We start from the raw sequence: 25,240 nt of genomic DNA on the forward strand, positions 1-25,240 counted from the left end.
ACTGGATCTCACTATTCCAACAAATTATACAGTGCTAAATGTATCAGTTCGGGAAATCAAGAGTCCTAGTTTTCTAGTAGAGAAATATTTGACATTGAAAAGTAATTATTTAAAATCATTTATAGACTTGATTCCACATAAGTGAAGATACAATATTCTGTTTACACAAATATCAGATATATTTTATTTGTTACATTTGTATCCCACATTTTCCCACCTTTTTGCAGGCTCAATGTGGCTTACATATATCCGTTAACGGATTTAGCCGATTCCAGTCTGAACAAATACAAGGTATAATGAATACAAGGTGATGTTTTGGTAGAATGAGGTACATGTATAGTAGGTATAATTGGGGGGGAACTTAGAAAGTTAGAAAACAATGCTTACAGTTAATGTATCAAAAACCATTTAAATTACAACAGATTTCGCCATATTCAATGTATTTTCTCCTGATTTATATGCTAGAGACAAAAAAAGATAAGTATAACTTTCAAATGAGTTCTGCTACTTACATATGTACATAATGTTTTTAAAAAAATAAATGAAGCCAATTTGAACATATACAATGCATGAACTGATTCTGTGAAATATGTAGCTGTGCAAAATTTATACATAAGGTCTCCCCCTCCCCATGAAAATGTCACAAGGCAAATATCAGTAGATATTCAGCCACTTGCACAGGAAGTAGGCAACCACTGCTCTGAAGTGTATAGATTGAAAGGGGATATCAGTGCCCCTGCAGCGGCATTGGCTCTCTTTTCTCCATTTCAGCCCCCTTGCAGCCTGCTTTCCTCTGTCTTCCCCCTAATCAAAGCGCATGACACTAGCCACATGGCTTGCTGGCCAGTATATCCAGATGCTACCCAGGCACAGAGGGCAGAGGATTCCAATGACATGTACCCTGATGGCCGGAGCGGTCTATTCATGTTCTGAGGCAGAGCCACAAGAAATATGAAGAGGGAAAAGCAGTATCCTTTCAGCTATACTGCCCATATGCCTTCTGCACATAATCTCCCTGAAGAGAATGGCAGAAGTCTCTTGGCTTGCTTGGCAAGGGTTCTGTGATAGGGTGGTAATAGACTGTCATTTCTACTATACGCCTATTGTAGTGAAATGTTTACATCCAATTCACAGGGGAGGGTGGCTAGAAGGAGAGTTGAAAAGCTTTGACAGAGATAGCCTAGGTAACAAATGAGTGGAAGGACCATGAGGTACAGTACCAAATGGGCCTGCCAAAGATAGCTAAGAAAGCACTCACAGACTCATACATGTCAGCTAACTGTGAGCCAGTGATCTGTGTGCATCAGGTGAGGCTCAGCAAAGGGTTTCAAATATTGAATATGATGCTATTGTGGTGATGTGTGTACTTAAAAAAACAAACAAACAAAACACTGAGCAATGGGCAGGTAGGCCCTAAGGCTCTTTCTGTGGGGAGAAGGGAGAATGACCAGACCATAGATGGGCTTGAGCACCTAGATTATTAAATGCCTGAAAAAAGAAAAGGCTGCAGACAGTATTAGCCATTCTAAAATGTTTTGTATGTCCTGGTGTGTGTCCTTGGGGGAAAAAAAGAGTGGTGGCAAACGAGGTTGAGAGAAGTTATGCACCCATTGTAGTGCTTTAGACATAAGACCACACAAGGAGCTTCCGTGGTATTATGATATTTACAGACATGCTTAATTTTCATAACACAAGATGTGTTTTATATTCCTAACTAGCCGTTGAGCCCGTTAAAACGGGCTGGTGGGTCGCCACCCCCTCCCCCTGAGTTCGCCGCCCCCACCGCCCCTCCACCAGGCCCGTCTCTTCGCTATTCAACTTACATTTCTGCAGCAGGCAGAGATCAGCTGAGCTCCCGGGTCAGTTCCCTCCCCTTCGCGCAGTTTCCCTCTCTGTCCTGCCCCCCCCCCCCCCCCGGTCATCTCGTACTGACGTGGGAACGGGACAGACAGGGAAGTCTCTACTGCGCATTTGCGAGTGAGTACGGTCACTTGCCGTTTATATGTTTGATAGCTCAATGTCTGGAATTTGTCAATTTAGCATGAAGTTAACATGCCCCCACCATGACCCCCCCTCCCCCCCCCCCAAACAAAAGTAATGAATATCACCACACACTAAAATGCTGGCAATATAAGCTAAGAAAATGGCAGACTTTTAAAAACCTAAGAAACGAAGTTAGGTCAGTTTTAAACAACAGCCCTCAGCATTCAGTGCAAGAATTTGGGTAACAATACCCTTAAACGTAATATACATATTGGTTTACAATTCCCATGAAAAACAATAAGCTGATGCACTCAGAATTTAAAGTTTTCTAAGTCATCCCAAGAAACACTGCTTCATGGGATGACTGCTTTTCCTGAGCATAGTAAGAATACAAAAGTACATTATGACTGATTATGTTTTGCATAATTTATGACTTTAGTGCCTAACTTCTTTGTGTTATTTCCTCTGTTAGAAAAATGTTTACAATTTGCACTGTTATAAGACCAGGCACTGAAACGTAACAAAAAAAAACAAAACAAAAAAAAAATTGAAAGGCAGACATTTTAAGACGGTCCTAATTCTTTCAACAAGCCACCGCTCCAGCAATGTTCTTTGTTCCTGCTACTTGCCGAAAACTGATCTGCATAGCACTAAAAACAATTTACAGTATTCAAAAGTGGCACAGATGCATTTATTTCCTGGCACAAACTGAGGCTAGTGTCCTAAATTTGGGTTCCAGTTGATTTAAAAAGTCAAGCCTGTCATCTTCTCCTCGTAGCTCACTGCAGCAGCCCACGGAGCCAGCCAAAGATCCTCTTCCCTCATAATTGTAAGGAACTACATAGTCATCAGCAGGCTGATGTTCTTCCTCTTGCCCATACTGATACACCTTCTGCAGAGGGCAAAAACAAGATTAGAACAGAGTTTTTAAAGGCGCCTACACTCAATGAGAAATTTCACAAAGAACTAGCGAATCCCACTTTCTGGAACATATTATGTGCAGCTGAATATTTTAAGTAACTACTCTCCACCCCACCCCCCAAAAAAATACTGTGGTCAATTCCCTTTTATACTCCCTGACAAGTCCAACAAATCTGGTATGGATATGACAACAAATAAAATTCATCACTAGGAACAAAGGGGAAACTAAACAAGCACATTCACACACAGACATATTGTAGAAGTTAATTTCTTCCTTTAGAAAGTAAGTTAATAAAACACAGACACTGATACGTAATCAAAAATTGTCAAATACAGAAACAATTCTCTATTATTCATAAATTAAACTATATGAAAATGGGAGCAAACGCAATAACTATAGGGTTCATATTCCAAGAGATTTAACTAGGCAGGGCAGGTTCCTGCTCGTTCAAGGATGAGAATGTATCAATGCAGACAACCATTAAGACATTATTTTACCTTTAACTCCAGTTATTAGTTAACTAGGGGGTCCAGAGTACTGTTAGTGCATGGGTTTCCCATACACTGCGGCCACCTCTAGCACGCCAGTAAAATGGACGCTTTTCTATTTTATTTTTAATGACCACACACTAGTTGCCCCATTAGCGCGTGGCTATTACCACAGGAGCTCTTACCGTCACCTATTTGGGAGGCGATAAGGGCTCCCACGCTACTTCAATGCTAATCGGATAGCACATGGTAATACGATGCCACCCAATTAGCACGGGCACACCTACTCTCCATCCGTAGGCATGCCTCCCGTGCTGGAAAATAAAAAATATTTTCCAGTATGGAATTAGCACACGCTAATCCAACAACTATCACAGGACACTTCAGCGTGCCCCATGGTAATGTCCTTTTAGCGCACAGTAGGCCTAAAAGGGGCGTAGCTACGGGGGCCCCTGCAAATGATGTCCGAGCCCCTTTTTTGGATGGTGGGGGTCCCCAACCACCACCATCCGAAGCCTTCTTCAGTGCTGTCTCCGGCGCAGCCTAGTTCCTGCCCTGCTCTTCTTGCTCCTCCTGTCCTGTGCACACTGACATTCCTTTACGAGAAACTGAGGAGCGTCAGCGTGCACGGGACAGGAGGAGCAAGAAGAGCAGGGCAGGAATACGGCTGCGTTGGAGACGGCGCTGAAGGAAGGCTTTCGGCTGGCGGGGGTTGGGGACCCCCGCCAGCAAAGGTATTTGCGAAGCGAGGAGGGGTGCAAGGAGGCGAGGGGGATGTGAGAAGGCGCAAGGCGGTGGCGGCGGGGAGGTGATGCGAAGCGAGGCATGGCAGTGGGGGGGAGGGGGTGGCGGGGCGGCAATCAAAATGTGCCCCCAACCTCGGGCTCTGGCCCCCTCCCACCGTAAGGTCTGGCTACGCCCCTGGTTACGCCTACTGTGTCTTAGTATAAGGGCCTCTACGCCTCATCGCATGAAATGGGACCTTTGCTAAAACAGCCCAGGTTGGCAGTAAAATAAAGCTTCTTAACGGTAATCTATGTTGATAAGTATAAATCTAAATCTCACTGGCTAGCCCAGAAGCAGATATTCAGTTAGTGCAGGGGTGGTTCGGAGGTGGAGCCTGGAGCTATACAGACACCAGCAATATTCAGTGCCAGTGCTCACATAACTAATTGCTCATGTTGGACTGCACAAACAGGAGTCCTACCTATGCCCAGTTAGTTATGCTGGTACAGCACTGAATAATCTGCTGTACCTGGATAGCTTCCAGGTGTCAAAATCCCCACAGAATCAGTGTCGGTGCTGAAACAAGAAGCTCCAAGTCTAATTTAGCTGGCCACACTCAGTGTTGAAAGAAATGCTGACTGCTGCCAGTTGAAGATGGCCCCCTATGCATCTAACGGCAGTTGCGATCGATGGGGGCTCGTGATCTAGTAGTGCCTGCTTTGAATTGACAGCATTTGGATGTAACAAGGAAGAGAACTTTTTCAATTACTGGATCAATTGAGTGGAATAAATTGCCATGTGGATTGAAAAATGAACGTCATTTATCGACATTTAAACGTCATTTTGAAAGCTCATTTATTACGTCTGGCCTACCACATTCCCACTGGGTACGACTGACTGATTGGGAAGTTTGGAACTTAATGGTACATTATTATTGTTTTGCTTGTCAGTACTGAAGAACCTGTCTACTGACTGTATTCTTATTTATGTGATTTTATGTATGTTACTTTTGTTCACCACCCTGGATAAGGACGGGTTACAAATAATCAGATTAAAATCAATTTATTCATTGGCGGGTAATTTAAGTCATCTGGCGGGTCTTTTACTACAGCGCGCTCATGTTTTTGGCGCATGCTAAACTTCTAGAGACGCCAATGCATTCCTACAGGCATCTCTAATGTTTAGCGCACCCACAATTTTAGTGCGCACTAAAAACGTGAGCGCGCCTTAGTAAAAGATACCCTTAGGCAGTTATATAATTGCTAAGAGCAGTGGACCTTAACCCAGTCCTCGGAGCACGCCTACCCAGTCAGGTTTTCCGTATTCACTGTTTTACTCGCTCAACATGCTTAGTGCATAAATACAAGAGGGGCATGGACAGTTCAAACATTTGCATGCATACATGTTAGATGCTGTAAGGTATGCTTGTAAGTGCAGCATGTAGGCGTGCCCACCTACGCCTGATACTGACATGGTGTAAGTGGGCACGTCTAAATGTAAGCACTTAGATGCCAACTTATGTTATTGCTCTATAATGCTGCATCTAGGCACCTAACTTGTGGCATCCAGTTACAGCATGATCGAACACTGCAACCAAATTACATTATTTATTCATCCCTATTTTGCTTTATATAAAAAGAAAAAGAAACACCTACTCCATTAATATGAGACTGCATGAAACTGTGCCATTCTGAATATGCATATCTTCCTTGATCCATTTGCTGCCCTGGTCTGACAGTCAAGGTGTTATGTCCTTCCTTAAAATATTCTGTAGTTTGATTTTGATTCATAGGTGACGTTATGACCTGCTGTATCTCTTTTGTGACTCCTTGTCCACTACGATTAGCGTTTATAACCTGGATGGGGATCTTTACATTTGGATCCTTAAATTTAAAAAAAAAAAAAAAAAAAGGTTCAAACAAACATTCATCTACAAATTAATCCTAAGCATAAAACAGCAAAGATATTATATGGGCAAGATAACGATAAGGCATCGATCACTATACTAAGCTCTTCCTCTTCAAGCATATCTCTCCTATGTCCCATCTCTCTGACCTCATGTGCACCTTTCTTTAAAGTAGTCACCTTATTTTCTAACTCCTCTTACTCTCTTAGCTAACAATGGGGCTTATTTTCAAAGCACTTAGACTTATAAAGTTCCATAGAAACCTATGGAACTTTGGAAGGCGAAGTGCTTTGAAAATATGCTTCAATATGTTCCATCTTTGCTTATACCTTATGCTGTCTATTAAAATGTTCTATTAAGTATTGTGTTTACATTGTAAGTAGTATACTATGCCACACTTTGTATTGTTATTTGAATATTTTTACTGCTGTAATTGTCTATTGCTCATGTTTGATTTATTCTTGCTGTACACCGCCTTGTGGGGGTCTTTTACTAAAGATTAGCTCAAGTTTTCTGCAGCAGGACCCATAGGAATAAAATGGGCTCTGCTGCAGATAACTCGAGCTAATCTTTAGTAAAAAAAAAAAAAAAAAACCCTGAGTGAATTCCTTCAAAAAGGCGGTAAATAAATAAATATGAACTCTATATGGTCCCCATAACCATCAAGTCTTAACTGATTTGATATTTTAAATTTAGTAACCAATGGGCCTTTTTACTAAGCCACGTAAGCGTCTACGCAAGCCCAATGCACGCCAAAATGGAGTTACCGCCTGATTACCGTGTAGCTCTTGCAGTAATTTCATTTTTGGCGCGCGTCCGAAAAATATTTTTTTATTTTCGGTCACGCATAACGTACGCACACCAAGTAGCATTTGATGCATATAGGTCATTACCGCCCAGATTCTTTACCGCTAGGTCAATGGCTGACAGTAAGGTCTCTGACCCAAAATGGATGCGCGGCAATTTTGATTTTGCCACACATCCATTTTCAGCAAAAAAAAAAAAAAAGGCCTTTTTTTTACAAGCGCGCTAAAAAATGGATCAGCACATGCCCAAAACCTGCGCCTACACTACCGCAAGCCATTTTTCAGCGCGCCTTCATAAAAAGACCCCTAAATTAATGAAAACACAGATGAACAGATCATTTTTCCACAAAATATTAAAGCAGTATACTGAAATCACAAAGAAAATATAACATTAGTAACAAAATGTTTACTGTGGTTTGAATATAGTTATTTGCTCATGGAAAACGGCTTTTACAAAATTTTCCACCATGTGGGTAAAATCATTTGCATTATTCCATAATGTATGCACTTTTACATGCATTTTTGTCCAGGTGTTTCCAGGGTAGAGTTAGGATAGGAGAAGCAACAATGCGTGTACGTATGGAATTTGAAAAACCACGCATGCTTTTGTCAGAAAAAGGTTTCCACATTAAGGGGCCCCATTTACAATGCCATGGTAGAGCTGTCACAGCGTTAGCGTGTGCAATCCAGCATGACCACCAGCCTACGTAGGAGCTGGTGGTAGTGCCGCCCTCAACGCGCACCATTCCCAACACAATTTCTTCTTTTTTATTTTAGCGCCAGGGCTTAACCAACAGTAATCAGGCAGCGCTGTGTGCTGCCCAGTTACTGCCGGGTCAGCGCGGGAGCCCTTACTGCCTCCAAAGTAAGTGGTGGTAAGGGCTCCTCCCAGAAATGTCTGTGCAGCAAATGTGCACATAGGGGCCCTTTTACTAAGCCGCACGTCTACACACGCCAAAATGGAGTTACCGCCTGACTACCGCTTGGCTCTTGCGTTAATTTCATTTTTGATGCGCATCTGAAAAATATTTTTTATTTTCGTACGCGTGGCATTTGATGCACGTAGGTCATTACCGCCTAGATTCTTTACCAGTAGGTCAATGGCAGACGGTAAGGTCTCAGACCCAAACTGGACGCACGCAAATTTTCATTTTGCCGCATGTCCGTTTTCGGGGGGAAAAAAAAGGGGGCTTTTTCAAAGGCGCACTGAAAAATGGATTGACACGTGCCCAAAACCTGTGCCTACACTACCACAAGCTATTTTTCACCACATCTTTGTAAAAGGACCCCTCACTGCACAGCCATTTCTTTTTTTTTTGCCTTTTACCCACTGCGGTAAAAGGGGCCTAGGCGTGTGACAAATCCACAAGCCAACGCTACTGCAGGGCCCCTTTTACCACAGCTTGGTAAAAGGGGCACTAGGGGCTCCTTTTACAAAGCCATGGTAGTGATTACCACCATAGCAGATACGAAGCCCATTCAATTCCTATATTCCATATCACCACACTGCTTTGTAAAAGGAGCCTTAAAAGAATCAAAATCTCTGCAGTTCCCACTCCCCTCCCCCCCTTAATCCTAGGAACCGTTCAAAAGAGAAAGTAAGCACATTATTTCGTTTTTGAGACCTGATGCAAAAGCAACAGGTAAAACTACCTATAGACTTTATATCTGAACGTGAAATAGCACCCCAAAGTTGGCAGGGGGCACCTTAATATGAACGAGCCAGCTCTTCCAACCCTGGAACTCGGAGGAAGGGGGGAGGGACACTGGAACTGGGTGGAGGGAGGGGCCCCAGGCACACACACTCTCTCTCACAGACACACTCGCACCCAGTCTCACTCTCTCTGTCACACACACACACTCGCAGATTCACTCTCTCTCTCTCACGCACAGTCACTCTCACACACTCCGAGGAAAACCTTGCTATCGCCCATTTCATTTGTGTCAGAAATGGGCCTTTTTTACTAGTAAGAAAATAAAGTACTGCAATATAAAATAGGAAAGATAAACAACCAGACACACAGAACAAGCAGGCAATAATAACCCTCAAATAATTGAAGGGAAATTTGCAAGTATTGTATTTCAAGTGGGGAGCAAGCGGGCCCATGTGCGACACCGTCATGGGCATATGGGTGGGATCAATGCCTAGTTTGGCAGTACTGCATTCCAGACAGGTGTGAAAGATATCCACCATGGAATTTGTCTCCATCATCGGTTAGGTCTTCACTAACTAGCCGGATGATTTTGTGGATGGGTTATGGGATTAAAAATGTACCAATGTGTTAAGACAGAAATTGCTAGTTACTTCAGCAGGCTAATATTGGAATGTAGAAATTTTGTTGATAAGGTTACATAAGTACATAAGTATTGCCACACTGGAACAGACCAAAGGTCCATCGAGCCCAGTATCCTGTTTCCAACAGTGGCCAATCCAGGTCACAAATACCTGGCAAGATCCCAGAAAAGCTCAATACATTTTATGATGCTTATCCCAGAAATAAGCAGTGGATTTTCCCAGGTCAGTTCTATGGACTTTTCCTTTAGGAAGCCATCCAGACACTTTTTAAATTCCACTAAGCTAACCACCTTTACCACATTCTCTGGCAACGAATTCCAAATTTTAATTACATGTTGAGTGAAGAAAAAGTTTGATTTGTATTAAATTTACTACTTTGTAGCTTCATCACATGCCCCCTTGTCCTAGTACTTTTGGAAAGAGTAAACAAACGATTCACATCTACCTGTTCCACTCCACTCATTATTTTATAGACCTCTATCATATCTCCCCTCAGCCGTCTCTTCTCCAAGCTGAAGAGCCTTAGATGTTCATTTATTGTTAATAAAGCTGTGGCTGGTTTATGCCATACAGGCTATTATGTTTGTCTATTGATTTGGGGCTATACAGAGGGAGAGAAGTGTGAGTGCCAATGTTAAATTATGAAAACTGCCTCCCACCCCTAGAGGGCTTACATTTTTATGTAGCTCTAGAAGAGAAAAACACATACCATTAGCTCCTCTCCTGGTGCCTCAGTATTTGACACGATTAAGTTCTCTTGAGCTAAGTCATCAGGAAAGCCAGCTTTGCCATGTTTATTTGCAGCAGAACCACACAGACATGCAAGCAAGGCACCTGGAATACATACAGAAGAATACTTTTGTTTTAAAAAAAGCTAATAGCCATATGGCTTTAATGTTACTAATTCCCTTTAAAATAACCAAAGGAGCAAAAGGAAAAAGTCCTACAGCTCATCAAGGTAGTATAAAGAGCAGGCAAAAAAGAAAAAAAAAAATCAAACAATACCACAAAGTCAAGAGCAGCAAACAAGAAAAGTGGGAATGACTAATGTGGTGAATCCAGGGTGAGAAATAAAAGGCATTTATTAAAACATAATATAACCAAATGCTATATGAAGCAAACACAGTTACACTTGCTTGTAGATGTAAGGCAAACTATTATGAAGACACTTGCTTGGAGATGGACTCAACACATAGTAACATATAACATAGTAGATGACGGCAGAAAAAGACCTGCACAGTCCATCCAGTCTGCCCAACAAGATAAACTCATATGTGCTACTTTTTGTGTATACCTTACCTTGATTTGTACCTGTCCTTTTCAGGGCACAGACCGTATAAGTCTGCCCAGCACTGTCCCCGCCTTCCAACCACCAGCCCCGCCTCCCACCACCGGTTCTGGCACAGACCGTATAAGTCTGCCCAGCACCATGCCCACCTCCCAACCACCAGTCACGCCTCCCACCACTGGCTCTGGCATAGACCGTATAAGTCTGCCCAGCACCATCCCCGCCTCCCACCACCGGCTCTGCCACCCAATCTCGGCTAAGCTCCTTAGGATCCATTCCTTCTGAACAGGATTCCTTTATGTTTATCCCACGCATGTTTGAATTCCGTTACACGGTCTGTGTTTCGGCCTAAGATGCCTTCATCAGAAGTCCAGTTTCTCAACAGATGCAAAACAAGTGTCAAGCCAGGTACATTATAAAACAGCACGCTGGTATTCTAAACCTTATTCCTCTGTTGCAAAAATCACAGCAGGAATACAAACAACAAACTAAAACCTTGTGTAAATGCAGGCATCCAATTTATGGCGACTGGACATAATTCTATTCTATAACATTGTGCCTAACATCTGGGAACACCCCCTGATCTGCCCATAACCACACCCTATTGAATTACACGCTATGAAATGTAGGTGTGGATGTTATAGAATAGCACCTGGGGAAGATTCATACGCAAATCCTCTGATGCCATAAATTATTGATCGTTGACACCTCATTAGCTAATTTGTGCACAGATTTGCTCTTGGTGCCCAAATTTGCATAGACAGCTTTTGGGCAACCTATATAGAATATGCAGGTAAGTCAAGTAACTAAGGGGTTGATATTTAAAGTTAGTTATCCGGGTAGCAGTACCTGTTATCCAGATTACTAGTGCTCACAAGGGCCCTGGCAATGATATTCAGTGGTATTATGCAGAATAGAATATCATGTGGGACCATGCTGGCTCTGTCCAGGTAGTGCCAGGGTAGATCCAGAAGTTATCTGGGTACTGCCAATGTTCAGCATCAATACACAGTAATTATCCAAGCAAGTCAGAACAGCAGTTGGTGTGACCTAACTTACCTGGATAGTTATGTGGTTATCGGCACTGAGTATCAGCGGTATCTGGATAACTTCCAGTGACCACTGAATATCTAGATATTCAGCACTGGCATCCAAGTACCACCCAGCTCGGATTACCAAAAAAAAAAACAAACCCAATCCCCGACCACTGTAAGTAAATATTACCTCTCAATTCTTTAGTTTACCACAAAGCTTTGAATTCACACATGGGGCTACTCTCAAAAAGGACCTAGTCAAGGTCCTAGTTAAAGACATTTTATAAGAAGAAACTGCCAAAATCATTGACAGACTAAGCCACAGCAAATGAGAAGAAATGGATTTATTTTAAAATGGCCCTTGAAACAATTGCTCCAAATTGTGTTAATGTGGATCTTTTCTTTTCCCGTTTTAACTTATTTCCTCTTACTGGCCATGTGGAAGGGGGCACTTAATGCCAAACAATGAGGTGGAGGTAACGGTTCCCACGGTAACCCCGCGGTAACTGTGCAGCACATGGTGATTGCCGATTACCACTGGGTTAGTGCGTGCTAGGGAGAACAGTTTCACGGCACGCCGGAAATGGCACACACTTCAGTCGGAATTACCACCAGCGTCTGAATTGGGCTGGCAGTAGTTCTTCCATTTTAACGTGCGGTAAGCCTGCATTGGGCTTACTGCCGCTTTGTAAAAGACCTCCTCAGCGATTACAATGAGTTTTGTTGATTAAAATCATTAAAATGGAGAAAATCTAGATGCTAATTTGTGGTGTCCAGTGTGGTGCACCTAAATGTTGCAATTTAGCAAGTAATTTACAGTATTATAAGTTATCCATGTAAATGTTGGTCCCACCCATGTTCACTTGCATTTACACGCTAAACCAGCTGCGTGCATCATTTATAGAATAGCACTGAATGTGCACTTAGGGGAGAATTCTATATATGGTGTTGAAAAAAAAAATCGGCACAAAAAAAAAAAAAAAGAACATGCTTAGCGCTGTTCTATAAACCTCACCTAAAGTTAGGTGCAGTTTATACAATACACGTAACACCTGTCCCCATGACTAAATTTAGGTGCGGCCATTTACACCAACTAAAATTTGATGAAGATGCCCCTGCCTAAATTATGCAAGGATCAGGAATATTCTATAATGATGCCCACCTATGACCCACCCATGCCCCTTCCCCATGGCCATGCCCCCTTTTGAGATCCACGCATTAGAATTTACGCATATCACTTTACAGAATACACTTAGAAAGTTGCACATGTAAATTCTAATTAGTGTCAGTCATTTTTAGTGGCCAATTATCAGATCCGATTGACTTGTTAATAAAGTTGTGCACGCAGTTTGGCAATATGGCCAAAATCTACACACAACCTTTGTTGCCATATATAGAATTCTCCTCCCCCCCCCCCCCCTTAATGCTTAAGTGCACACTTGCCTGCATATGTGTTAGTATTCTATCATTTTAGTGTGTAAATAGTGCTTTATTTTAGGTGTTAAGTTATAGAATGAGGGGGCAATGCCATATTTATTCTCAATGCCCCAGTAAACTCTATATAGATAAATAGACAATGATGATAAATATACACAAACATCTCTCAGGAATATATAAAAGCAACAACATACACATAAGGCACACCCACATTAACTTACATAGAAGTGCTAAGAGCACTAATGCTGCCAGTATCATCGCAAGGATAGCCCAAACGCCCAGGCTAACATTTCTTGCTGCACGACGACCAGCAGCACAATTGAGGCGATCAGGGCACTCACATACATCAATTTTAACAGAGTGAGTTCTTCCATAGCCTTGTTGATCAAGTATCAGAATAGGAACATCATACATTGTACCTGAAATGTCACCAATTTTTATAAGGCGCATAGATGTGTCTAGGGAAAAAACACACAGAAGCTTCAGTACGGACATTTGATTTACTAGTTCTTACTCGCTAAAATACTAGGAAACAATCATACACGGACATACTTGAAACAGCCAAAATGTTTCTGTGCATACATTTTGTTTCATATTTTTCCACTCTCAACTGAAAAATGGAGAACTCTGCTACACGTTTACTTGCAGTTACAAGCAATGCTTGCACCATACAGCATACAGTGCAGCAAATAAAATTCACATCATATTGTTTTCTAATATAACAGTGTGCACATCAGAATGCAGCATAAAATCAAGTTCACATTTATTGACATGCTCTGCGTTATCTCTGGTTGTGACACCAACATATCAAATAATGATAATATTTCCATGATTTCTTACAGAAATTCTAATTATAGCTCATTCAAGTTGTTAGAAACCCTTTTAATGAAAACATTGTTTACCAAAACATCTTATCAAATACTTAGCTCACTTACTTCCACAGGATTAAGTAATGCTAAGAACATCTTGCCCCAAATGCATTTTTACAAGATGAATCGATTAATGCAGTATAAGCTAAGCACGAATGTTCGATTCACAGCTATAATAAAAATCCAATCAAAACCAAGTGTTCCCAGGAGGTATACATACCACTCAGCTGTTGTATCTGCCACTGTTTTTGAATATCTGGATTATTGGTGGTATCCAAACTAAATTTTAAAGGGGCAGAATTGGGAGACCCATCAGCATCCTTTGCATGTATCTCTGCGTAATTTTTGCCGTTCATACAGATAAACCCATCATTTTGCGTAATCTCCGGCTGATTGTCATTGACATCCACCAGTTGGATGACCAGTGTCCCAGTGCCTGTCTTTCCACCTGAGAAAAGAGAATAATCTGTTTTACTGCATTCTTCACTTTACATCAACTAAGATTAAAAAAAACCTGGAAACTGCCTGCATGACAAACATGTCACTTAAAATTAGTGTTCTTCACTGCGAGGGCTGGGGGCCAGAAAGAGCCCACACTGACCCTTAGGGCCCTGTTTACTAAGCCACATTATAGGCGCATTAACGTTTTTAACGCATGTTAACCATGTACGTGCCTACAATATCCCTATAGGCGCCTACATGTTTAGCGTGCATGCTAAGTGTAAGCGCGCTAAAAATACTAACACGCATTAGTAAACGGGGCCCTCAGTGTGGCTGCCCAGACTCCTCCTCATACACATTCTCCCTCCACTTTGTCCTAAGATTTGCAGCTGGCGCTACATCCACAACAGTTGTTCCGTTTTCTACCTGTGCCAAGTAGCTCTCAAAGTTTGAACCCTGTACTTCCCAAGCTCCCACACTTTCTCTCATGAGACTGAAAGAGAAGTGAAGGAATCAGGGCACCATACAGTTCAAACTCACTGAAGATCCAATGTGGTGCTAGAAGAAAATAGAATACCTTTGTCCACAAGCCAACAATTCTTTGCAGAAAATATAGGGGGATTTAAAAAAAACTAGGAGTGAGGGCCAGCGTGAAGGTGGAGAGGATGATGAAAGCTGACTGGTAGGAGTGGGAACTAAGGGTCCCTTTTACTAAGCCTCGTAAGCATCTACGCACGCCCGATGCGTGCCAAAATGGAGTTACCACATGGCTACTGCGTGGCCCTTGTGGTAATTTCATTTTGCCAGAAAAATATTTTTTATTTTCTGGCGCGCATCAGCTACGCGTGCCAAGTGGCATTTGGCGTGCATAGGTCATTACTGCCCGGTTACCACATGAGACTTTACCGCTAGGTCAATGGCTTGCGGTAAGATCTCAGACCCAAAATGGACACGTGGCAAATTTTTATTTTGCTGCACGTCCATTTTCGGCAAAAAAGTTTTAAAAAGACATTTTTTGCAGGTGCGCTGAAATGTGTTTTGGGTGCACGCAAAATCATTTATCTACACTATCGCAGGCAATTTTTCAGCACACCTTAGTAAAAGGACCCCTAAGACTGGCTGAGGTTTAGTTGGAGAAGAGTATGTATTGCAGAGGAGCTGGGGAAAACATGTGGGGGAAATAGGCTGGGTGACATGGATACTACTACTACTATTTAGCATTTCTATAGCGCTACAAGGCGTACGCAGCACTGTACAAACATAGAAGAAAGACAGTTCCTGCTCAAAGAGCTTACAATCTAATAGACAAAAAATAAAGTAAGCAAATCAAATCAGTTAATGTGTACAGGAAGGAGGAGAGGAGGGTAGGTGGAGGCAGTGGTTACAAGTGGTTACCAGTCAAAAGCAATGTTAAAGAGGTGGGCTTTCAGTCTAGATTTAAAGGTGGCCAAGGATGGGGCAAGACGTAGGGGCTCAGGAAGTTTACTCCAGGCGTAGGGTGCAGCGAGACAGAAGGCGCGAAGTCTGGAGTTGGCAGTAGCGGAGAAGGAAACAGATAAGAAGGATTTATCCAGGGAACGGAGTGCACGGGAAGGTGTGTAGGGAAGGACGAGTGTGGAGAGATACTGGGGAGCAGCAGAGTGAGTACATTTATAGGTTAGTAGAAGAAGTTTGAACAGGATGCGAAAACGGATAGGGAGCCAGTGAAGCGACTTGAGGAGAGGGGTAGTATGAGTAAAGCGACCCAGGCGGAAGACGAGACGGGCAGCAGAATTTTGAACCGATTGGAGAGGGGAGAGTTGACTAAGTGGGAGGCCAGCAAGAAGCAGATTGCAGTAATCTAAATGAGAGGTGACAAGGGTGTGGATGAGGGTTTTGGTAGAGTGCTCGGAAAGAAAGGGGCGGATGTTGTAAAGAAAGAAACGACAAGTCTTGGCGATCTGCTGGATATGAGCAGAGGAGGAGAGAGAAGAGTCAAAGATGACCCCAAGGTTTCGAGCTGAAGAGATAGGGAGAATGAGAGAGCCATCAACAGAAATAGAAAATGGGGGGAGTGGGGAGGTGGGTTTGGGGGGAAAAATGAGAAGCTCGGTTTTGGTCATATTTAATTTCAGGTGGCGTTGAGACATCCAGACAGCAATGTCAGACAAGCACGCTGAAACTTTGGTTTGGATGCAAGGTGAGATATCAGGGGTAAAAAGGTAGATTTGGGAGTCATCAGCATAGAGATGGTAGAAAAAGCCATGGGATGAGATTAATGAACCAAGAGAAGAAGTGTAGTTAGGAAAGAGGAGGGGATATATATGTGCGCGTGTGTATGTGTGTGGGGGTTAAACTTTGGTTTCATTACATGAGTCTCTCTATATATGTGTAATCAACCAGTTTGACCAATAAACAAAGGGGGAAGTCATTAAGCTAGCTGTGTCACAGGAAGGGGAATCTCCCCATGCCCGGTATACTATTTACTTTGGCCAAGGAGAATTATGACTCACATTGAGGCTTTTTTTGTTTGTTTTTCGCTAAAGTGGCCCTCACTATGAAAATAGCGAAAAATCACTGGCTTAGATGTTTAACCTATTTGGATTTTAGACCTGTTCAATCACCTTTCCAAATCCGAGATCAAAATAAGTTACATTTGGACATGGCAGGTACTCTGCTGTCCAAGGCAACTTACAATCCACGGGCCTCTTTCACTGATGTGTGGTTAACACAGGGGTGTCCAACCTTGGCCTTTGTCAGGTCAGGTTTTCAGGATTTCCCCAATTAATCTGCCCGAGATCTATTTGCATATAATGGAGACAGTGCATGCAAATAGATCTCATGCACATTCATTGGGGGAATCCTGAAAACCTGACTGGATTGCGGCCCTTGAGAACCGAGGTTGGACAACCCTAGCTTACTGGGGGCACATTTTCAAAGCACTTAGCCTTCCAAAGTTCCACAGAAACCTATGGAACTTTGGAAGGCTAAGTGCTTTGAAAATATGCCTCCAAGTAACACACAATAAATAAAGTAAGATTCATTCTCAACAGTGCCTATTTACTAACTACACTACTTTATCTGCAGTGGAGCTAGATGGGAAGGAGCATAACAATTTTGCAAACTGGAATCTTGACTGCTTTGAAAACAAACATGCTTTAGTATAAAGTTAAATGTCAATTTAGAGGAAAAGAAAGAGATCAAACAACAATAGCTCTCAAAAACTCTTTCAATTAAAAAAAGAAAACAGTACTTTCATGAGGGGAAAAAAACCTCAGAACCCTTTTCCTCCACTTCCGTTACAGAAGAAGTTGTGGTAGGAATATTTAAAACTTTCAAAAAAACTTAACTCAAGCTGCTTCAAACACACAATGACAGTGGCCAGAGTTTCGCCAAGTTGTGTGAAGGTGCTATAAGTGTCTCTAAAATAAAACATATAACAATATCCATCTCCAAATAAAATATATAAAGCATAAGTTTGAAAGTTTATATTTTGTCACATTTTAATATTAGATCCTTTAAAGCTGGTTCGATTGGAGCTTTAACAATTTGACGTTCAAGGGGTTTTTTTGTGCCCGTGAAGTAATCTTACCTTTAAATATTCCTACCACAATTTCTTCTGTCACAACTTCTTCTGTAACGAAGTGGAGGAAAGTGTTCTGAGGCTTTTTCCCATTCCATGGGCCAAATTTCATATTGAAAGTACTATTTGCTTATTTAGAGTTTTTGAGAGATATTAGTTTAAATTAAAAAATGTTAATTGATTAAATGCATATCAGTAAATGAAGCCTTCATTTTTGTACCTCACGCAATGGAGGATCATACTTACTGTCATCAATTGCATGCACTGTAACATTGTAGTAATCATGCTGCATTTCTCCTGATTCTCTGTCCAAAACTTTATTAGTAGTTATCTTGCCAGTAGTTGGAGCAATGGTAATCCATGAGTACACATCTGTTATTTTCTGGTACCTGCACATTAAGAATGAAGTTAGCTTTAAATCACTCATGCAACTCCAAAATACATGTAAATATACACCACACATTACAGTACCCTGCAAGAGTGTACACATGTTCTGAAACCCATTTTCATGCTACATATCATCCAGAGAGAGAAATGTCTGACCCTAAAGTAGGATCTGCAGGCAAAAACATTTTTTTGCTTAGTTTCCTGTGTTTGCAGGGCTTTTGTAATAACCCTACTGAACCAACAGGAAAGCAGCCCAGTTATGGGGTAGAAATGCTCAAGCCTGCCCTGAGCTGGTTCCTACTGGGCCAATCAGGAGACAGGAACTAAGATTAACAGAAAACACAGTCAAGAATGGGCTGGCTACAGCAGACTCAAAAGGCAAAAGCTTTTCCTGAAATGTGGCTGCCTACCAACCTGAAGGAGACACAATGGATGGAAGAATGAAATTTTATTATGGAGAATTCAATTAAAATTGCACCCAACACAGCCATGTTTCACCCTGCAGGGGCTACATTAGGGGCAAAACCTAACTAAGAACAAATAAAATGTTGGTAATATATTATTTTATATCTCTATTGTTATATACATTGAAAACATCAGAACATTGAAAATACCATCATATATTAAACCATATAAAATTATATAGATAATAAAAATTATAAATACATATAATAAATCATTAAACAGCCTAATCAAAATGGTTTAAAAAAAAAACAAAAAAAAACCTTAAATGATAAATCATAAGCTGAACTAAAACATGCAAAGAGTTGGCTGCCCAGGAAGGAGAAATTGGATACATGTATAATTCTAATCTGTTTTTTCAATGCTTACAGTAATGCCTTTTGGTGAATTGAATCACATATACCATAAGGGTATGTAATGAGCTCTAATTTGGAGCCCCACACAATTTATGTATTTCATTTTTAAAGTAGTCACTTTGCATATGAACCCATACATGAAGTTGACTGACCAAACAGCAAGAAAAGCAGATTGAAAGACTACACAAAATGTAGTTCCCACTGATTATCAAAATAAAATGCCTGCATACACTGATGCAGAAATATTCCTTTTTCTTATATTTGAAAGAAGCAGGAAAAGGTGCTTTTTACATCATGTTGTACACATGCCTATATTAAATTCCTGAATTTAAAACAGGTATTCACACATATTTCCATTTTCCACATACATTATATAATATTAAATGCCATGAATCTATACCTTATGTTTGTGTTTTTATTCTCTGGGTCCTTCGCAATGTATTCACCTATTTCTGTTCCAGCTGGCAAGCCTTCCTGAGTACGTATATATTTAACCTGAGGCTGGAATTCTGGCCCTTCATCTACATCCTTCACTATAACTTTGACAGGAATTGTGTTCATTGTTATCTGTTTTGAGGGCACTTTCACAAAGACTGCTTGGTTAACTACTCCAATTCGCAAATCAATTTGATTCATCTCTTCATAGTTCAGCGACTGCAAAATAAAACATTTTTGCTTTCATGAAAATTATAAAGCACCTTTTTTCGTATATATAGAAAAAAAGGAAACTACTATATAAACAAAATCAATAGTTAACTATAAACCATGCATTCTAAAAAAAAAATATACAAGTCAGACAATTCTATCTGGATAGGATAGCTGTTGAAAAACTAATCACAATGTAGTCCAATCAAAAAACGTTACCACCTATAACTTGTTGACCTTCACTCACCTACCCTCATTGAACTAGTAAACCTGAATTGAGAAAATGGATTTAACCTTACAGAAATAGAAATTACTATGACAATAAGAAATGCCATACTAGGTCATACTGATGGTCCATCTAGCCCAGTATCTTGCTTCCAACAGTGACCAATCCAGGTTACAAGTATCTGGCAGATTCCCAGACTCCAGGGATCAGTAGTGGCTTTCCCCACCACTACCTTAATAGCAGTTTATGGACTTTTCCTCCAGGAATTTGTCCACTTTTTTTTTTTTAAACCAAGATACTTTTATGCTTTTACTATATCCTCTGGCAGCCAGTTCCAGAGTTTAACTATATGTTGAGTGAAAAAATATTTTTGTATTTGTTTAAAAAGTATTTCCAGGTAATGATGGAGTGTACCCTAGGTCTTTGCACTTTTTGAAATAACCAATGGATTCACGTTTACCTATACTACTCCACTCAGGATTTTGTATAACTCTTATCACATCCCCCCCTCAGCCATTTCTTCTATGTTTATGTTTATTATGGTGCTTAATGTACCGCCATTTCTAGCAAAAGATCGCAGCGGTTCACAAATCAATAAGTTAAAATTTGGAACAAACAGAAAGGAAAGACTCAATCAAACAGTAGAAAACATTAAGTATTAACACAACAAATCTGCATCTGAACAGGAACCGGTGACTGCCACCAAGTCGTAGGGGAAAAAAAACGTAAGTGTAAAAAAAAAAAAAAAAAAAAAGTGTGTCTTCAGGAGCATCTTGAAGCGTGGGAAAGAGGGCTCAGAACACAATGTAGGAGGGAGACCATGCTAGAGCTATTATGCCAGAAAAAAGAAAGTAGAGTGATGGATAGATTCATAGCAGGCCTGTTTTGCTAAAGGTAGATCCAAACCATGAGAGTCTAGTGATCACAGCAGATGAGAAGGGCTGTAGGGGATAATAAGGGAAGAGAGGTAAGCTAGAGAACCAGAGTAAGTGTTTTATGAGTGAGAGTATTTTGAACCATGACTGAAACTTGATTGGGAGCCAGTGGAGGACAGAAGGGAAACAGAATCAGATTTACGAGCCTTACAAAGGAAGCATGCAGCCGCATTCTGTAAAGTCTGCGGTCGTCGAACCTGTGAAGTAGGGAGCCCAGCATAAACCATAGGGTAATCAAGATGAGAAAATCACAAAAGCGTATATTACGCTTTGTAGCGCTATATAAATGCTAAATAGTAGTAGTATATTGAGGTGTGCAGCTTGAAGAAATTCAGAAATTTAGAAATAGTCCGAAGATGATGAAGGGAAAAAAATCCACATTGAAGGACAGAAGAAACCTGAGGAACAAAAAAAAAAAAAAAAAAAAAGAGCAGAATCAAAAAGGACACCAAGATATTTAAATGAAGGAACAGTGGGAACAGGAGAATTAAAAAGAACAGAGACCAATGGGAAAACAGAAAATGGGCCAGAAATAACAAGCGACAGTCTTAGAGGTATTTAAAACAAGATGAATATCAGAGCCAGTATGAATAGCTAAAAGACAAGCCTGCAGATGCCTATGATTAGGCTGAAAAGGGGAACTGGGAAAAAGTAGAAGAACATTGTCCGCAGAGATAAAGAATTTTATGTTAAAATCCTGGATCAGTGTAGCAAGGGGACTAAGGAGAAGTGGTGAGAGTAGAGCCTTGGGGAACTCCGCACTCAAGGGATAGTGGGCAGACAAAAAGGAGGTTAGAAAAGAAGCAAACTATGAAAGGACCATGCCTGAAAGTCGAATAGAGGCGAGACAAGACAAGAGAAGAAAGTGGTCAACAGGATCAAATGCAGAGAATAGATCCAATGAAACAAAAAGAGTGATATTAACAGCATACAGATTGGAGTGAAGTTCACTCAAAAGTGCTGTTATTATGGTGCGAAACCTGTTGTGTGTTGTGCGAAAGCCTGTTTGTCAGGGGTGGAGAATCATCGATCCTATCAGTAAGCCGACTGAAAACAACTTGCTCAGTTCAGTAATCTTGGAAAGAATACACAGGTTGAAAACGGGACAGAAACTCTCCAGGGTGGAAGGGTCAAGGGAAAGGTTTCTTTAGTAAAGGGTGATCAACTGCCTTCTTCCAAGACTGGGGAACAACTCCTAGGGACAGACTCTGTGAGATAAGATGGAGAACCAGGGAAGACAAACCATGAAGGGAATACTTAAGCCAGCAGGATGGGAGAGAATTCAGAGGACAGGTGGTAAGTTGCATTGAAGATGGGATAGCAGTGAGCTGAGTCAGAGATGGAAGAAAGTATTCCAAGTAGAATGAGGTAGGACATCAGGTGGCTGATCATGGGAGGATGGAACTGTGGGATGGTGTGAAGGGGAAGACAGCAAAAGTAAGGAGCTCCGAAGAGTTGTGACCTTGGTAGAAAAACACGAAGCAAGCACAATCGGCAGGGGTGCAGGAGGAAAAGGAAAAATAGGAGGGACAGGACGAGAGCTTTCCCCTCCATTTTAGTTTAATAGCTGCTTTAGCTCCTTTTTAAATGTTAGCGCCAGCAGCCTGGTTCCATCCCAGTTAAGGTAGAGTCCCATCCTTTCAGAAAAGGCTCCCTCTTTCCTAGAATGTTGCCCAGTTCCAAACAAATCTAAATCCCCCACCCCTGCACCATCATCTCAACCATGCATTGAGACTTTGGAACTCTGCCTGCCTCTTGGGTCCTGTGCATGGAACATTTCCATAAATACTACCCTGGAATATCTGGATATCAGTTTTCTACCTAAGAGGCTAACCCCCCCCCCCCCCCCCTCCGTTTACTAAGCCACATTAAGTGGCTGCCGCACAGCGATGCCGACATAACCCATTAAAAAGTGAATTGGCTATGCTGGCATTAGCACACAGCAGTCACGTAAACAGGGGGGTAAATTTGGCTTCCAGATTGGGAAGGAAGTATGCGCTTTGTTTTTATACTATTAATATACTATTATTGTTTTATGATGATGGTTACCACTTTGATGTACTCTTATGGAAGATATCAAGTACAAATAAAAACAAATAAAACCTGTTATTTTGTCACCAGTTGCCTCCCAAACAGCCTTTTGTGGAGGTTATCAAGGAAAGATGTACTTCTGTAAAATTCCCTATAGGCCCAAAGAGGAATTGGCAAGCACACAGTTATGTAAATCCCTACAGGCACATTTATTGTACTATGCTGGTTATGAAGTAAATGTTGTATTTTATCTCTGTGGCAAAAACAGACATATCAGGAGCTGGTATCTGTCATCGATGTCTACTTTATAAGTGTACAAGTTAATGTGACGCTTATTTGAATTTTTAAATTTTAAAGAAGTATAAAAGAAACAGGTCCAAAATCTAGAGCATAACTTTTAAAAATTTATAATGTAGAACTGAACTATATGAACAAGAAGTTAGTTATCCTATGTGCTTGGATGACTGGAATACAGAGATCAGTGTTAAACTATTAACAGAACAGCTACATACAACATAACCTTAGTGTTTAAAAATATAATTGGGCCTTTATGCACATCTGCTACAACTATTGATAGACTTGATTTTATGAAATGGTAAACTAATGAAATTTGTTTACATTTATACTTACCCTAACAACACTTAAGATTCCTTCATTGGTTGTTGGATCAGTCCGAATGCTGAAATATCCCTGTTCATTTCCTTGTGTGATGGTAAAGTTCGCCCTCCAGTTTTCAGTGTTAACCAAATCTTTGTCTTCTACAGGAATTCTCAGAATGTCTATACCACATTCATTTTCATTAACTTCAACTTGGTACTATATTAAGAAAAAAAAAAAGTAATGCAACTTAAAAATTCTCATCTAAATGGAGGTTACTATATTTGAAACCCACACATTTCAGCAACAAAAACAAAAACCTACAACTGAGTTCTAAAAAATACATATTTTAGGCAGTAAAACAGGTAGAGTCTTCAAGCACTTTCTTATTTGCAAGTTTTTTCCCAGCCCTAATTTGCAAAAAGAGATTCTTTGGGAAATATTCTTGTAGAAATGCAGGTCCACAGGGCCTGTAAAACAACCTAGGCAGTTTAAAAACTGCTCCCCTTACGTTCAGAGCTTTAGAAATAGTGTGCAAACCTGTCAGTTCTAAGCATTGGTCTCATAATATTCCAAGGTTGAGAGTTATTGACCAGCAAAGGAGGGTAGTTATCAAGCTGTGTAAGGCATTAGCCCATGTTATTTGCCCTGTAACACACGTTAATCCCCAGATTCTATATAGTGCGTTTAGATTTAGGTGACAAAATTGGCACGGATTCTATAACACTGAGCATAACTTAATTGGCTTAACAAGCTAACGAGCACTGATATCAGCACTTAAGCAATAATGAGCACTGATTAGAATTTAGATGCACAACTCACTATGCGTATTCTGTAACGATGTGCGCCAAACTTCTAATGCTCATTATTGCTTAAGTGCTAACACTAGAACAGAAGTTTGAGATTATAAACCAACCATATTCTTATAATGAATACATTACTTATTTAATATAGAAAATTTTTTTTTAAAACAAGTATCACATAAAATACAGACTACCCCCAACCAGACACCCTCAGTCCCATAGAAGCAGAAAGCCAGGAAATGGTGCTAAGATAAGTACTGGAGTACTATTGTATTTCCTGGATTTCTACTTCTATATGACTGAGGACATGTGGCTGTGGTAGTCTGTATTTTATGTGATACTTGTTTTTAAAAACTTTTCTGTCTTAAAGAATGTGTTTATAAGAATATGGTTTAGATTTGTATATAAGTGTTATATAGTAATGCATGTAAAGCAGCTCATTATAAATACTATACCACAGCTTGGGGTGTGTGCCACAAGCTGCATTAAAACTGGTAAAATAACCCCAGCTAAACGCTGGGATTATTATACTATTCTGGAACATAGGGCTGCAAAGACATTGGCCCAGTGTTTTTCAGCCATCTATTAAAAAGGGCTGGCACCTTTCCTCAATAGTATCTACACATTAATATGGAAACTTAACCCCCTACCTAGTGACAGTGCCATGAGACTACAGCTAGGGGTTGCCAGCATCATCCTGGAAGGTGGCACTAGCAAGGAAAGGAGTGCCTGGCGATCGCTCCTGCCAGCATCAGTAGGTGTGCCTCAGGGTTCTGTCCTTGGACCACTCCTTTTCTCCATCTATACCTCCTCCCTTGGTGCCCTGATCTTATCCCATGGTTTTCATTACCATCTTTATGCTGATGACTCTCAAATTTACATCTCCACCCCCGAAATCTCAACCTTAATCCAGGACAAAATCTCTGCCTGCTTGTCTGACATTGCTGCCTGGATGTCTCAACGCCATCTCAAATTAAATATGGCTAAAACTGAACTTCTCATTTTCCCCCTAAACCCTCCTACCCTCTTCCCCCATTCTC

At 41.0% G+C, this 25,240-nt stretch overlaps 1 protein-coding gene across 1 annotated transcript in view; it reads right to left on the reverse strand.

The window, feature by feature from the left end:
- Window positions 1-2,071: 2,071 nt before the first annotated feature.
- Window positions 2,072-25,240, reverse strand: part of LOC115477135 (desmocollin-1-like) — a 79,794-nt gene continuing 56,625 nt past the window's right edge. The window contains exons 9-16 of the mRNA XM_030213765.1: window positions 23,431-23,616; window positions 19,364-19,617; window positions 18,005-18,147; window positions 13,976-14,203; window positions 13,108-13,344; window positions 9,837-9,961; window positions 5,775-6,002; window positions 2,072-2,875 (exon numbers count right to left, since the gene is read on the reverse strand). Coding sequence (XP_030069625.1) covers window positions 2,675-2,875; window positions 5,775-6,002; window positions 9,837-9,961; window positions 13,108-13,344; window positions 13,976-14,203; window positions 18,005-18,147; window positions 19,364-19,617; window positions 23,431-23,616 — 1,602 coding nt within the window. The 3' untranslated portion in view covers window positions 2,072-2,674. The remainder of the gene's footprint in view (window positions 2,876-5,774; window positions 6,003-9,836; window positions 9,962-13,107; window positions 13,345-13,975; window positions 14,204-18,004; window positions 18,148-19,363; window positions 19,618-23,430; window positions 23,617-25,240) is intronic.

Source organism: Microcaecilia unicolor, chromosome 1 (genome assembly GCF_901765095.1).
Source record: "Microcaecilia unicolor chromosome 1, aMicUni1.1, whole genome shotgun sequence".
NCBI lineage: Eukaryota > Metazoa > Chordata > Amphibia > Gymnophiona > Siphonopidae > Microcaecilia > Microcaecilia unicolor.